At 38.1% G+C, this 16,055-nt stretch overlaps 1 protein-coding gene across 1 annotated transcript in view; it reads left to right on the top strand.

The window, feature by feature from the left end:
- XK (X-linked Kx blood group antigen, Kell and VPS13A binding protein) overlaps positions 1-8,691 on the top strand; it is a 43,421-nt gene extending 34,730 nt beyond the window's left edge. The window contains exon 3 of the mRNA XM_074300847.1: positions 5,850-8,691. Within this exon, the coding sequence (XP_074156948.1) occupies positions 5,850-6,670 (821 nt within the window). The 3' untranslated portion in view covers positions 6,671-8,691. The remainder of the gene's footprint in view (positions 1-5,849) is intronic.
- Positions 8,692-16,055: the final 7,364 nt, after the last annotated feature.

The raw sequence follows: 16,055 nt of genomic DNA, 5'->3' as shown, positions 1-16,055 counted from the left end.
AACTTGTTAGGGTAGATTGGAGAGGGAGGAAGTCAACTCCTGCTGGTGATTACTTTTCTCTTTTTGTAAATTCTTTACTCCCAAAACCAGATATACAGAAAATCCTGAAAAGTCAGTCACACCTGCCAAAGATGGCCAGACCCAGAATGACTACATGCTTTCTTTTTAAAGGAACCAAATAAGAGAGCACTTTTAAAATAAAAAATGAACCCCAAGGTACATTGGGGAACTGAGAAGAAGGTAGGGTTGTGGTGGCCTTTGGCAATTTCCTGATTACTCCTCCCTTCCTGTTATGTAAAGGGCAACAAATGAAGGTATCTCACAGTATAAGATCCAAGATCAATCTGCTTGCTGCATAGTCTTGCCCCTGTGAAACATGGGGCTTATTATTATTTTGTGATGAAATTGTAAATGGGACTCAAGGGAATTTCTGAGTTGAAAAAAAAAAAAACCTTAGAGATGACATAATCCAATTCTTTATGCAAGAAAAAAGAATATATCTGAGAAATGAGAAGATCCCTTCAGAGAACAGTGTCTGCACTTAATAAACATTAAGTCAATGTTTATTGACTGCTTGAGTATGCAATGACAAGTAAGCAGTGTGATGCATCAGACTGATGTCAGAGTACTTCGGTTTAAATCCTGTCTCAGTCACTCAGCCACTTTCGTGGTCCTGGGCATGCAATATCACAATCTCCCAGGACGCCAGTTATTTCACTTGTAAAATGCCATAGGCCCAGGTTTTAGTGGATCTGGGCAGGCTTGAGCTAGCTCCTCACAATCCCACAATACAGCCAGGATTTCTGTGAGTGTAAAAGTTAGGGACCAGACCTGGAATGAATTTTGTTCCCAGGTGGATTGTTGGGGACCTGACACAGATCCCTTTGGGCAAACTCTAAACCTGTGGCAGAGAACTTTTGAGGCCCTGGAGAATTTCTTGTTTATTGCTTTTAATTTCCTTGCCTATGGCTTTTCCCTGTTTTTAATCTTCTTATGAAATGTTTTTCATTTCCTTAGAGAGTTTTTTTAACCTGAGGGCATTTGAATATATATATATATATATACACACACACACATAAAATAATATAATATAACTAAATGGATTTCATATGTGAATCCTTGGGGATGCATTGCATCAAATATTAACCAGTCCTGGGACAAGGGACCAGGATGATGTTTAAGGTGCCTTTCAGCACTAAACTTAGGATCTTCTGTAAAGAGCCATAATATCTGTTCTACTAATTCTGCGTAAGGGGTCAGCTAGATGGCACAATGGATAGAGTGTCAGGTTGGAGTCAGGAAGTCCTGAATTCAAATGTGGCCTCAGGCATTATATAACTGTACCATGCTTTCCAAATCACTTAAACCTATCTGCCTCAGTTTCCCCATCTGTAAAATGAACTGGAGAAGGAAATGGCAAACTACTCCAGTATTTTTGCCACAAAAAACCAAATGGAGTTTACACAACAATAGTTCATCTAGATCAGTGATTCTAAAACTTTTTACTTTACACTTTACAAATTTTTGAGGCTCCTATTTTGATTATATGTGTCTATTTAAATTTACTATATTAGAAACTGAAATATCTTAGCATTATTAAAATAGTTGACTTCATGGACCTCCTGAAAGAGTGGCCCTTTGAGAACTACTGATTTATATCAAATGTGTCTTTTTTTTTAGATGAGGAAACTTGGGCCTAGAGAAATAGAGTTGCCTACATTTAGACTTTTTAAAAGTCAGTCAGCATTTGAACCCAGCTCCATGACTTCAGATATAGTACTTTCTCTATATATACAGTACTGCCTCTTGGGGAAAGGGAGGAGGAGACAGGAAGAAAGGATGAGAAGATGTTTACTGAAGTGATATAAATTTTTTGGTAGGCTTCCAGATGTTTAAAAAGGATTTCTACAATTGGAAGATCTCTATTATTCAGACTTAGAAATATAACAAGTTATTAAATAATTGGATATGATGTTGCTGTAAATATTTCTTCCTGACTACATTTATAGAAAATTAATTTTTTATTTGAGATTTCCAGAAGCACTGAGCTCTTGCTATATTAAATTAATATTTGGCATTTGGTCAATGAGGGGAGATAAAAGTGTTTCCAAAACTAATTCAATTATATGGGTGAAAGGAAACTTTTTACCTTCTGTGATGAGATTTGATTAGTTCATTTTTCAAGGGAAACTCAGAAAACAAGTGTGGGGGTGGGGAGAAGATATAATCCTGCAATGTTAGTTAAATATTCTTTCATAATAAATTCTATTCATTCAGCAAATATTGACTGAGCTCCTCTTGCATAAAAGGCACTGTTCTAGGCACGGTTCTAGGCACAGGTGTTGAGAGGGACATACAAAGCAAAGGAGCAAGTCAAGAGAGAAACTTAGTTAAAGCAATGTTGTATTGGGTAACAATGAAAGGAAGAGCTTATGATTCTATGAACTTTGTACCTTATGCTATTATTATTTCCCTAAATTCTTCAGTATAGCTTCTTAATCCTTAGCTTGGCTCAGTTGAACTAATGGTCAGTCTGTCAGCAAGCATTCATTAAACACCTATTATGTTCCAGGCACTAAGGCAAGTGCATTAGTGGGATGGATGCCTTAGGTAGGATTCATAGTTCAAAGAAGTTATACTGGTAGTAATGAAAGAAGGAAGAAGGAGAAACTTTTGGTAGTCAAAGACCTCTACAATCTCTGATTACCTTCTTGTTCTTCTTTATCTCACACTATTACACGAGTTGGCACAAAAGGCTAGATGAGCAGTCAGGAAAAGCTGAGTTCAAATCCAGCTTTAGACACTTACTGGCTATGTGATTCTGTGCAAGCCACCTGCCCCATTTTCTCAATTAGAAAATGAAGATAATAATTGCATCTACTTCCTGGGATTGTTGTGAGTATCAGATGAGATGATAATTTTAATGTACTTACCCTACTTGTCTGGCATAGTAATTACTTAATAAATGCTTGTTCCTCCTTCCTTTGGTGGATACTGTTCTCCAGGAAAAGTGACCCTCATACGTGTTGTATATTGCTCTACTTCTGTATCATTGTTCACATTGTTCTCTAAGCCTGAAATGCCATCTCTGTTTTCCATCTGCATGATAAATAATCTTCATGTTACACTTCTTATTAATAGTAGAAAAAATACAAGCACTAAAGATACTGCATTGAAAAGCCTAGTAAATTACTTGCAGACAAATATAAAATTATTTTGTTAATTCTATAGCATAAAAAATGTTTACCTCACTCCAATTCATAGGAAAATATGTTGATAATTTTAAATTTACAGGTTGAGAGAACTGTTTATTTAAAATAAGGCTCCTATTGTGATTGTGTTCAAACCTTCTTAATATTATGATAATTCTTCCCCTTTTAAATAAAAATTACCTAATAGCCCTTAAAGATTTGCAAAGCACTTTTCTCATAAATAATATAAGGTGGGTGGTATGAGTTTTATTATCTCAATGTTATAAATGAAGATATCAAACATCAAAGAAGTTATTGACTTGACATGATCACACAGCTGGTGTCAGAGCAAGATTTTGAATTCAGACTTCATGACTAGGAGTCCTTCCTACTACGCCATATTGTCTCTTTTTTATTGCTAAATGCTGTTTACATTAAAATAATTTTTAAAAAATTAGTAGTTGTTGTTTATACTTAATAAAAATAAAATTTAGATATTCACATTTTTTCCCAATAGTTGAAATTTGTTTTGAAATAATGAATATTTTGCATCAGGAAAATATTTTATTTCTCAAAATTCTTTTTTTCTTCAGTTATAATGGTGAATTTTAAAATGTTCATGCTTTCACATCAAGTGTGCTATTAGCATTTGGGGTAAAGCTTAAGCCGGAAGAATATTTAATTATACTGACTGTTCTGCTCTGGTGGTGAATTCTTATATAAATCTCACTGATTGGGGGTTAACAGAAATTAATCAAGTAAAGGAGGCAAGCCATGTATGTGCCAAACAGTTATAGTACATAACAGTGCTAGACAGTGTAGTGTTCTGGTTGGTTTTTTGGAGGTCTTTTGACCAGCCTTCGTTTCAGCTCCACGAGAATAGCCAGGGATAAAGTCCAAATTCTTTATTATCCCCTTCACAATCTAGTTACTTGCCTGGGGCCCGGGCTTTCTTGAGGGCCTCCAGAATGTGTCTTGGTTTCTGTGGGGGAGTCAGGAGGATCACACGGTCTCTGTCTTGAAGTCTGTCTCAGTCTGAGAGCTTGTGCTCCAGGCTCCAGTCTTCTGTCTTCTCGGTCTGTCTCTGAGGCTGACCCTGGCCCTTCTGAGTTTGTCTCTGGCTGAGTTTGTCCCAGTTTATATGCAGTATACTGAATATAAATCAATCACTATATCACTAGAGAACCACTATTTGTTGTAAGATTAATTCAGTCATACCGAACCAGAGAACTCACATGCTAAAATGGATAATCATTGTCTTATCAATTCCACTGACTTAACACCTTGTAAGAATCCTGGTTTCAAGTACAAAGATTTGGCCCATAACAAGACAGGGTATAAGTATTAAGGTAAATGAAAGAGATGGTGAGCAGGCTAAAAAGGAATTCAAAGAAGAAATGATATTTACAATGTTTCAATGACATCAGTCTAGTCAATGTCATCTATTTCATTTGAGGGATGGAAGGAGATCATTTAATTTCTGTGTGTGTGTGTGTGTGTGTGTGTGTGTGTGTGTGTGTGTGTGTGTGCTTAGGATGTTTCATAATGTTTCAATGACAGCAGTATAGTTAGTGTCATCTACTTCATTTGAGGGATGGAAGGAGATCATTTAATCTCTCTCTCTCTCTCTCTCTCTCTCTCTCTCTCTCTCTCTCTCTCTCTCTCTCTGTTGTGTGTGTGTGCGCGCGCTTAGGATGTTTCATAATGTTTCAATGACAGCAGACTTCTAGTAGATGTTGAAATAGATTGAGTAGATTGCTTTCTCTCTGTTATCTCTCTCCCTTCCTTCCTTTCTCTTTTTGTCTTTCTTTCCTTTCCTCTTCCCTTCCTCCTTCCCCATCCTCCTCACCTGGTCCCTGTCTTTCTCTCCCTCTCTACTCCCTCCCTTCCCATCACCGCTGCCTATTCTTCTTGGTTGCAGTTTGTGTATGTGGTGGATGCTTTTGCCTTTACATCCAAAGCTGGAGAGAAAAATAGATGAACCTTGCTCCTACCTTTCTCTGGCTTAGTGCTCACAACATTCTCATTCCCTTCCAGGCAGGGAGAAAACTTCATTTATCTGAGACTGTAAATCCTTGAATTTATAGTCAAGTTTCAGAACTTTTCAGTCTTCGCCAGAGTGGGAGAAAACAATTACCTGTTCCTTTAAGCCTCTATTCATGGAACACAACAAAGGGGTCTGACCGGGCCCAGCAGCTTTTTCCACTCTCTCCTCGGTAGGGGAGTGGTATTTTGTGACACAGAAGACATCCCACCTCTATATACCTTTGTGCACACCATCCTCAGTGCCTGTGAGGGGACCCCCCTCCACCCCTCTTCTTTTTAAAAGCTCTAGTTCCCTTCACAACTTTAATCAACTTCCATCTCCTCTAGGAGCCCAATCCCCATTCCCCAACTGGTAGTGTCTCCCCAAATTACTTTATATCTGGGCATGCTCTGTTTCCCCAGTAGACTATAATGCCTTTGAAGGCAGGGACTGTTTCATTTCTGTCTTTGGTGTGTACCATGTAACATAACATCTGGCACTCGGCAGCAAGTGCTTAGTAAGTACTTGTGGCTTCATGAATCAATCTTCCCAAAATCTCCTCTTCATGGAGGTTTCTGTAAGGCTTTATATATGAGCTGGTACTTGAGCCTCCTTCATCTTTTGTCTTACAGGTACCTTCATGGCACTCTCCCTGCTGTCCATTGTGTATGGGGCCTTGCGTTGCAACATCCTGGCTATCAAGATCAAGTATGATGATTATGAGATCCACGTGAAGCCTGCAGCCTATTTATGCATCTTCCTCTGGCGGAGTTTTGAGATTGCCACACGGGTTGGGGTTCTGGTCCTTTTCAGCTCCGTGCTCCGGATCTGGGTCCTCCCAGTGGTGCTCCTCAATTTATTTGGCTTTTTTTTCTATCCCTGGATTCTCTTCTGGAGGAGTGGCTCTCCTTTTCCAGAGAATATCAAGACCATGAGCAGACTGGGAACCACCATAGTGCTGTGCTCCCTCACCTTCCTGTATGCAGGTATCAACATGTTCTGTTGGTCTGCAGTCCAACTGAAGATCAACAGTCCTGACTTGATTAATAAGTCCCAGAACTGGTATAGGTTAACAGTCTATTATATGGTGAGGTTCATTGAGAATGCGTTCCTCCTCCTCATGTGGTACATCTACAAGACAGATATTTACATACACGTGTGTGCTCCCTTGCTCATTCTGAAGCTGCTGATTGCATATTGCACAGCCATCCTCTTCATGCTAGTGTTTTACCAGTTTTTCCACCCTTGCAAAAAGCTCTTCTCCTTTAGTATTTCTCAAGGCCTGTTGACATGTTTCAGATGTCTTTGTTTTCCATGTAAGAGGCAGAAACGCAGTGATCCAGCAGAAAGAGCAGACTTGAAGTCACCCGATGACTCGGAAACCCCCATACAGAGGCAAAAAAGTGAGCCACAGAACAGAAATCCAAACCTGAAAGTCCCTGCTGAGTCTTAAAGGGACCAGTAGTAAGATGGTGTCTCTCCTGGTCTGTACCAGCCTCTGGTCTTATTTTCTGGGGTCTGCTTGGTGCTTGCTCAGACCACCTGTAACAATACTGCACATACCTTTGAGTGGACAGGAAGTTATCCCTGCAAGTGCACCCCCTACTCTCTGCCAGCTAGCTTGTTCTGTGTGCCCTTGGAGTATGGAATACCTGTGTGAATGTGCATGTATGTTTGTGCAGAGACTGGCAAGGAGAATGTCAGGTTATCTCTCTAGCGAGGTGCAATGCCTGACACCCTATCCAACAAAGGTTGTGTTTATAAATATGAATGATTGTGTTCTCCTAATTGGTATATTCCTCTTCAGTTTAAAAACAACAACAAAGGACAGCATGCTTTTGTCACAGGGCAGGTCAGAACCTCATAGAATTTTATGTCAGCTTTTTTTTTTTTTTTTTTGAAAATAGGGAAATCTGACTGAGGAAAAGATCTCCCTTTTTTCTTGGATTTCCTGATTATTCTGTCTAAAATCCCAGCTTATTAATCAGATTTGAAGATGGTCTTTGTGTAAGAGTTGGCTTAGTTACTGCTATGGTCATACCATTAGATACATAGGAAATTTTCTGGACCATAAGGCTCATTAAGCATTAAAATGACTGAGGGAGTTATGCAATCTCCTCTGGGAGCTTCTACAAACAGGATCTCTTTTTCAGGATGGTTAGATGTACGTCACCTTGAAAATAATTTTCTATTCTCTCAGTCTTCTCCTTTAGTCACAAAAAACCGGATATTTATTACCAAAAATTTATTTCAAAGTATATCATATATCCCCCCAAACTTAGCCAAATCAGTATAAATTTTATAAGAAAATCACATGAAAATTCCAGGCCAGGGTTATCTAGGTAGGGTATTAAAAGAGAAAACTCATTTGTTAAAAAAGACAAATTAACCATAATATAGATCCTAATACCATCATCCTTCTCCACTGCTCCAAAGAAATTAAGTAACCAAGAATCTAGTGACTACCTTGGATCTTCATTTTTTGGATACATTCTGAATCTGTAGTAATTATGACAAACTGAAGAAGGCTTCTGATTCACCAATTCCTCTTTTATTTACTTCTTCAAATTGGTACCCTGTGTAGAGGGTATGTATGTAGGTGTATTGACATGAATTTGGGAAATATTTATTTGATTGTCTTGGGGAAACTATTATCAAATATCTTTATTTTTCTCTTAACAATTTTTCCCATGTAATATCTGTTACCAGGTTGGAACATCATTTAATATCATTAAAAAGGAAATGATGAGAGTATTAGAATGTAAGATAAGTTTAAACTAAGAACATTAAATGCACATTGTGTCAGGGATCTAGTCTTTTTGCATGGTTGTTCTGTCTAGAAAGATGTATTTATTAAAGTTCTCACTTTTGTTTGTAATTCACATTGGTTTTAAATTCATATAGAAAATATGAAATGTACATACAAGCATACAATTTGATATGTCTTTTTGTTATATTCTGGGAAAATGAGACAGTGTAAATGTTTTTTCACTTTAAAGAGCATACTCATGTAATTTCCTATATTTATATACTTTGGTTGACATGTCCTACAGACTACTGATCAATCTCACCTTTATTTTGTGTTTGCAGATTTATTGGAAATGCTCTTGTTTTATCAATGTGTTAAATATTGTATGCATGTAAAGTCAGAAAATTCCCTTTTTCGTTCAAATAAGAACAAAACATCTTGTGTTATTCACCATCTTGCTGCCTCTTAGCCCACATCAATCTTAGCCCACATCAATAGTCCTTGGTACTGTTTTTTAGGTCTAATGCAAATCTGTGTGTGTATGTGTGTACCCACATGTGTTCACATGCTGATACATCCTTGTATATATACACAGAGTTACTTAACTGTGCATGTAAACAGCAGCATATATTTAAAGGTACATAGACATGTACATATGACCACATAAAATATTTTTTCAAAAACTAATATATTAGAAATAGAATAAAACTAAGGTTTAAAGCTGTTCTTTCTGTAGTTACTTAGTGAAGAAAAAGTTTCTGTTATGATTGTGTTTCTGTGCACGGCAGCACAACTATTCCTGGCTTCTAATTTTGCCCCTATTGTCCACATTTAAATAGTTCACTCACCTCTCTGTCTCTCCATTCCTCATCTAACATATGTAGTATCTGATCTGCCTACCTCATAGGGGTGTTTTTATCATCAAAGTAGATGATGATGATATCATGACAGTGCTTTCAAAAAGTGCTATGCAACTCCAAGGTGTCATTGCTTTCTGTCACTAAGCTCATAAGGGAAACTTGTTGCAATAAGAAAGGCTTTTTGCATTGGTGCCAGTATTTTAACAGCTTCTGAATGAATTCTTGGTTCTTTGACCTTGTGGAAACAGATTTGATTGAATAACATCTACTTTGGTAAGGGGAGGTGAAGAAATATACATCTGTTCTGGTTGATGTTGTTTCCCTTATTGCCTGTGTTTATAAAAACTCAAATTTATGGATACAGGACTGGGTCAATATTACCCTCTTTTTTTTCACAGGATCATAAATATGTATCTGTTGCTGAGAAATCTGTCCTTTTAAAAAATTTTTTGACCTCATCCTTCCACAAAATACTCTTTCAGTAATCACCTTTACAACTTGGAAGTCTGATAATACCAGTTTTGAATTTAACTCGTTTGAAAAACATCTTTTTGGCCTTAAAAGTAGAGAGAAGGCCCTAAAGCTGATTGTCAAACATAGAACATTTCCTTGGAAATTACCTTTATCATCAAAGAGTTGTCATGGTCCTGTATACACAAGTATTGTACTTCTTGTGAGCACGTTGCCAGTTTTATATTCTGAATCATGTCCACTCCAGTAACTGTAATAAATATATCATGGACCTATGATTTTATTGGCTGCCACTCTGCAGTCATTGCTTCTAATAAATAGCTTTTTTGTTTCTTTTGATGGTACATCATTCTCTGCACGTACTCCTGCTTATTGCTTTTAGGATCCAAAAACCACTCTTAAAATAGGAATTTTTTAAAGTTATTCTACTGGGATAGATGATGTATTTAAAACTTCAGTTAGAGAATGCTACTTATTATCAGTAGTCACAAAGAATTGGGTGGGTTTAGTTACTAAACCAAGGATACCTAGATCCTCTCTTTTACCCAGGGAGTTATTCTATTCTGTACATTGTTGTTTTTCAGTTGTGTCCATTTCTTCATGACCCCATTTGGACTTTTCTTGAAAAAGATACTGGAGTTGTTCACCCATTTCCTTTTCCAGCTTATTTTGCAGTTGAAGAATCTGAGGTAGACAAAATTAAGTGGCCTTCCCAAGATTCCATAGCTACTAAGTATCTGAGGCTGGATTTGAACTCAGGGAGATGAGCCTTCCTGACTCCAAGCCTAGCACACTACCCACTTTGCAACTTAGCTGTCCCTTCCCACATTTTGTGCATGTGTACAGGCAAGCACTATCACCATGGCTCAGTGGGATCCATTGACTGGACAGTCCTTCTAGGACAGGGCAGACAAATTCAGGGCAGGCAATGTAAGGAGGTCTAGAGAGGTGAGCATAAAGGAAGTCCAGCAAGGGAGCAGGGCAGCTGGCAATTAATCCCAGCCCAAGAAGGGATGAGCCTATTGTTAGGGAAATCTATAATCAGTAGCTAGTGGGGACCCAATCATGGACTCATCCTCAGAGCTAGGACTCTAGTATCTGGGAGTACTTGAATACTTGACAGTGATAAATTGAAAGTAATTGAGATGATATGGTTATTATGACAATTGAAATACTTAGATACAAATGACCCAACTTTCCAACTCAGAAAGTGGACCATCAAGATGACTGGAAAAAATATCTTAAACCATAAATTAGTTGTCAATCTGCACCATTTGGTAAAAGGAAATATGGTGTGTGTTGTGATGCTTCCTCTTCTGCAGATCACACTGTATTTTGTAAAGGATTTATTGATGTGGTATAGTGGAAAGAATGTTGAATCCGATATCAGAGGAGCTGGATATAAATTTAAGCTCAACCACTTACCATGTATGATCTTGCACAATTAACTTTTTCGGGCCTTGGTTTCCTGATCTATAAATAGACTAATAGTAATAAAACTATTTATATAATAAAATAAATAATAAAAATGATAATTTTATAGCACTTTAAGATTTGAAAAAATGTTTTATAAATATTACCTCACTTTAATATCATTACAACCCTAAGGAGCTTTTATTAGTTCCATTATACAGATGAGGAAATTAAGGTATACTGGCTAAGAGACTTGTTCATGACCACAGATCTAATGAGTATATAAGCCTGTTATTTTGAACTGAGACCTTTCTGCTTCCAGAACCACTGTTCTATTTCCCATGCCACTAAATTTCCTCAGAATTATACCACTGCCATTGTTATAAGGTCCTAAGAAAATTTTCATTTTTGATGGTTTTTGTTTTAATTTACTTGACATTCATTTTCAAAGACAAGTCCCCATTGAATCTTTCAAAGAAAAAGTTAAGCAATCTGACCCATAAAACCAATGCATATGATAATGTTTACAGTATTCTATCCCTTTGGGTCCCTATCTCTCTACTGGGAGGAATAATGCATTTAATTGTCTATTCTCCAGAGCTAAGGTTTTTCATTACAATTAGTCTTGGTGGGACTGCCCTTGATTGTTCTCATCATTTGTGAATGTTATTGTCATCATTGTGAATGTAGTTCTCCTGATTTTGCTTTCTTCATTCTGCGTTAGTTTATATAAGGACATATAAAACCCCTTCCCTAAAAATTCATGCGGTTAATTCTATGTTTCTCTGAATTTCTCATTTTTAAAAAATAGTACATTAACATGGCAAAGTTGTTCATTAGTTCGACCTCTTCTGATCATTAAGCTCTCATTTTCCTTCCAGTATTTTTGCTACCACAAAAACAGGGATCCTACATCAATTGGCAGTGACCTTGAGTTTAAAAAGTCAGCATTAGAAAGCCTCTTAGAATGAGCACACTTGATGTTAAATCAGCTCCTTGAGAGAGCTGGCTGTCAACAACTGCAGTGTGCGAAGGGGCCCATCTGGGACTGCTTCATTTGACAGTCAATCTGTCCGGCTTTTGGCTACTGGCTCAGATGCAGTCCCAGGGATTTTGTCTTTTGATGGAGATAGGACTTGACAGAATAACCTTGGCTTTTGTACAAACTCTGGGAAACTGCTATACGTTCTGAAAAATTTATTTGAGGAACACACATGTCAGTACTTGCAGATGACTGACTCTAGTTTCCTATCTTCCTAGAATATTTTTTTTTGTTTATAAATGTTAATAATTTAATAGTTAAATTTTCACTTACTTAAATGAGCATGTTATAATGTGTCCCCCTCCCTAGAAGAGGCAAAACTTCCTGAGGTCAAGAGCCATATTGTTTTTGTAAATAAATCCTTTACAAAATACAATATGATCTTTTGAAGAGGAAGTCGCAATATACACCATATTTCCTTTACCAAACGGTGCGGATTAATGACTAATTCATGGCTTAGATATTTTTCCCAGTCATCTTGATGGTCCAGTTTCTGAGTTGGAATGTTGAGACATAAATTAATATTTATGATTTTAAGTCTGGACCGTGATTCTGTCAGGCTGAGGACTCCCTATCCGGATGCACCGGCAACTCTTCTGTAACTTAGAGGCTTAGAAAACTCTCTGGGGCACTGAAAAATGACTTGTGCATGGTCACATAGCTACTATTTATCAGATGTAGAACTTGTACCCCAGGTTTCCTGACTTCCTGATTTCTCAGGTGTGGTTGTTCTCTCTCTGACTGTCTCTGTCTCTCTTTATTTCTCTCTTTTTCTCTTTGTTTCTGTCTCTGCCTTTCATTTATGTAATGAACTGCCCATTAGGAAACTCTCTCCACCAATGAAAGTGGCAACTTATCTACAAGTTGTCATCGGAAGGAGGAGTCGGGAGCATTGTGTTGGGACTTGCCTGCTGTCCCACAGCGATGGTGTGTCAAGAGGTACTCAGGTTCAGGCCTTGTGACTATTTGCTTCCTTTCCCTTTATACATACTAGGTGCTTAATCAGAGTTTTCAGTAGTGCTTTATTTCCCCAATTACATGTAAAGACAGTTTTCAGTATTCATTTTTGTAAGATTTTTTGAGTTCTAAATTTCCTCTCCCCTTCCCAAGACAATCTGATACAGGTTATATGTGTATAATAATTTTAAACATTTAATTTTAAATTTGCAATTAAAAGTCCATTTAAGGGCAATTAGATAGGTACAGTGGATAGAACACTGGCCTTGGAGTCAGGAGATCCTGAATGCAAATACAACTTCAGATAATTGACACTTACTATGTGGTCCCAGGCAAGTCACTTAACCCCAAATTGCCCATAAACTACAATAAAAAATAAAGTTCATGTAAGCTAGAGACTCATAAAATGAAGGACACAGATTTACTTTTGGCAGTTTCTCATTTCTCCAGCTTCTGCCTAGAAAATCTGAAGAAATCACCATCTGACTGCAGCCCTCTTGGTGAAGTGACTCCCTTCACAAAAATAAAAAAGGTGAATATTATACAAAGCTGGAAGAAAAATAAAAGAACTCCCAAATAGAACCCTTAGAAACGCTTGTTTTTTCCCAGTGGAAATTCTCTTGATAGACATATGGATTCTCAGGCACTTTCACTCTAACAGACTGCTCCTCTCCCTGATGGCCAAGCTCAATCTGAATTTCTCGTGGTCTCTCTCCTCCAGCTCAGTGTATTCCCTGAAAGTCACACCACAATCATTCTCAGGCAAATCCCAAACTCCCTGGGCCGCAGCATCTTTATTAATGGATTGGATCATTGTTTGTTATCAGAAAGAGAGGAGATCACCAACCACCGGAGATTCTCTGCCATCACTTCCAGATTCAAATAGGGGAACTACAGAATTTGTTCTCTTTTCCCCATTTGACACCTAGGAAATCTGTCAGAGGGAAACTAACATTTGATTCCCCAGTTTGGCTTTTAAAGTTATTAATAACCTGGTACTTTCCTGTCTTTTTGGTCTTCTTTGACCTTATCCTCATGCATACTTGTGACAAAAGTGACAACCACTCTCCTAGTTGTTTTTCTCATACTGCATTGCACTTCTCAGCTCCCAGTATTTTCATTGACTGTTTCCCAGACCTTATTTCCCTCTCTCTCTCTCTCTCTCTGTCTCTGTCTCTGTCTCTCTCTCTCTCTCTCTCTCTCTCTCTCTCTCTCTCTCTCTCTCTCTCTCCCCTCTCTCTCTCTGTCTCTCTCTCTCTGTCTCCCTCTGTCTCTCTGTCTCTATGTCTCTGTCTCTCTGTCTCTCTGTCTCTGTCTCTGTCTGTCTCTCTGTCTCTGTCTCTCTCTGTCTCTCTGTCTCTCTCTCTCTGTCTCTCTCTGTCTCTCTCTCTCTCTCTCTCTCTGTCTCTCTCTCTCTCTCTCTGTCTCTCTCCCTCTCTCTGTCTCTCTGTCTTTCTCTGTCTCTGTCTCTCTCTCTGTCTCTGTCTGTCTCTCTGTCTCTGTCTCTGTCTCTCTCTCTGTCTCTCTCTGTCTCTGTCTCTGTCTCTCTCTCTGTCTCTCTCCATCTCTCTCTGTCTCTCTGTCTCTCTCTGTCTCCCTCTCTCTTTCTCTGTCTCTCTGTCTCTCTCTCTCTGTCTCTGTCTCTCTCTCTCTCTCTTTCTCTGTCTCTGTCTCTGTCTCTGTCTCTCTCTCTGTCTCTGTCTGTCTCTGTCTCTCTCCCTCTCTCTGTCTCTCTGTCTCTCTCTCTGTCTCTCTGTCTCTCTCTCTCTGTCTCTGTCTCTGTATCTCTCTCTTTCTCTCTCTGTCTCTATCTCTGTCTCTCTCTGTATGTCTCTCTCTGTCTCTGCCTATCTGTGTCTCTTTTTCTCTGTCTCTCTCTGTCTGTCTCCCCCTCCCATTCTTCCTTCCTTTTCTCTCTCTCTCTTTCCTTCCCTTCTCCCTCTCCCTCTCTCTCAGCTACAATCCCACTTCTGCTTGAAGCATTCCCTTGTCTTCCTTAATCATAGTGCCTTCTTTTTGAGACTCCAATACGCACAGATGTATACACATATATATGTCTATGTAAACACACAAATATATTTACATACCCACACACTCATCTGCATGCACACATACCGGCACTGGGCTGCACAGTGCATCAGGTTTGGAGTCAGACCCATCTTTGTTCAGATCCAACTTTACTAACTGTGTGATTGGGCAAGTAGCTTTACCCTGTTTGCCTCAGTTTATTCATCTATAAAATGAATTGAAGAAGGAAGTGGCGCACCATTCCACTATTTTTGCCAAGAAAAGCCCAAGTGGGGTCACAAATTGGCATGGAGACTGAAACAACTGAATAACAACAGACACACACATAAAAATACACATGTAATACCTCCATACACTTGTGTACATATAAACACACATGTATATAGAAACATACAGTGTATATAATATATGTGTGTATATATGCATAGTGTACATAATATATATGTGAACATATACATAGTCACACACATATATGTATGTGTGTATGTATTCTCTGTACGTAGTTTTTTGCATGTTGTCTCCCCCCTTAGACAGTGAGCTCCTAGAAGTCAAGATTTATTTATTTTTTAACCTTTCTTTGTAACCCCAGTATTTAACACAGTGCTGACACACAATAAGTACTTAATAAATGCCTGTCGAATCAATCTAACTGCTCTTTATTTTACTTTTCTGGTCTTCTGCTTTCCTCATCTATAAAATGAAGGGGTAGGATTCAATGATCTCATTTTCCTTTTCTATAATTCTTTAACCTATGCTAGCTTTGAGTAACATCATGAACTAGAGTTTATTAAGAATTTCCCCTCATCATCCTTTGTAGCTTTCTTTCCAATCTCTATCTTCCACCCACCCATCCCATTTACACATATCTTTTGGTACTCCCTTCCAGCCTGTCTTCTATATTTTGGATCTTCAAGACTCATTAGAAATATATACGATTTTACTCTCTCCAAATAATGCATTTCTATTTTAATTGGTGATTGTAGATGCATTGCTTTTAATCCAAAGTAGTAACCTTAATAGTGGAGATGTTAGTTAGTCAATAAATATTTATTAAGCACTAGGACATGATAGTGAGTGCTGGGATACAAGAAAAGGCAAAAAATCATTCCTTGCTGTAATGTTGAAAATGAGAATAACACATAAAAAGAGAAAGAATGAGAAAAATAAGAAAAGGAAGGCATGTCGCAGGGACATGATGAAGTCCTGATTGAGAATTTATGCATCTCTTTCCTGAAGTTCAGAAACTAGTATCTCATTCAGACATCTGCATTATATATTTGCTTATCAATATTCCTCCAATGTAAAGGTCTGAGATCCC

The sequence above is a fragment of the Sminthopsis crassicaudata genome, chromosome 3, assembly GCF_048593235.1.
Source record: "Sminthopsis crassicaudata isolate SCR6 chromosome 3, ASM4859323v1, whole genome shotgun sequence".
NCBI classification, from domain to species: Eukaryota; Metazoa; Chordata; class Mammalia; order Dasyuromorphia; family Dasyuridae; genus Sminthopsis; species Sminthopsis crassicaudata.
This window is presented reverse-complemented; position numbering and strand designations above follow the sequence as displayed.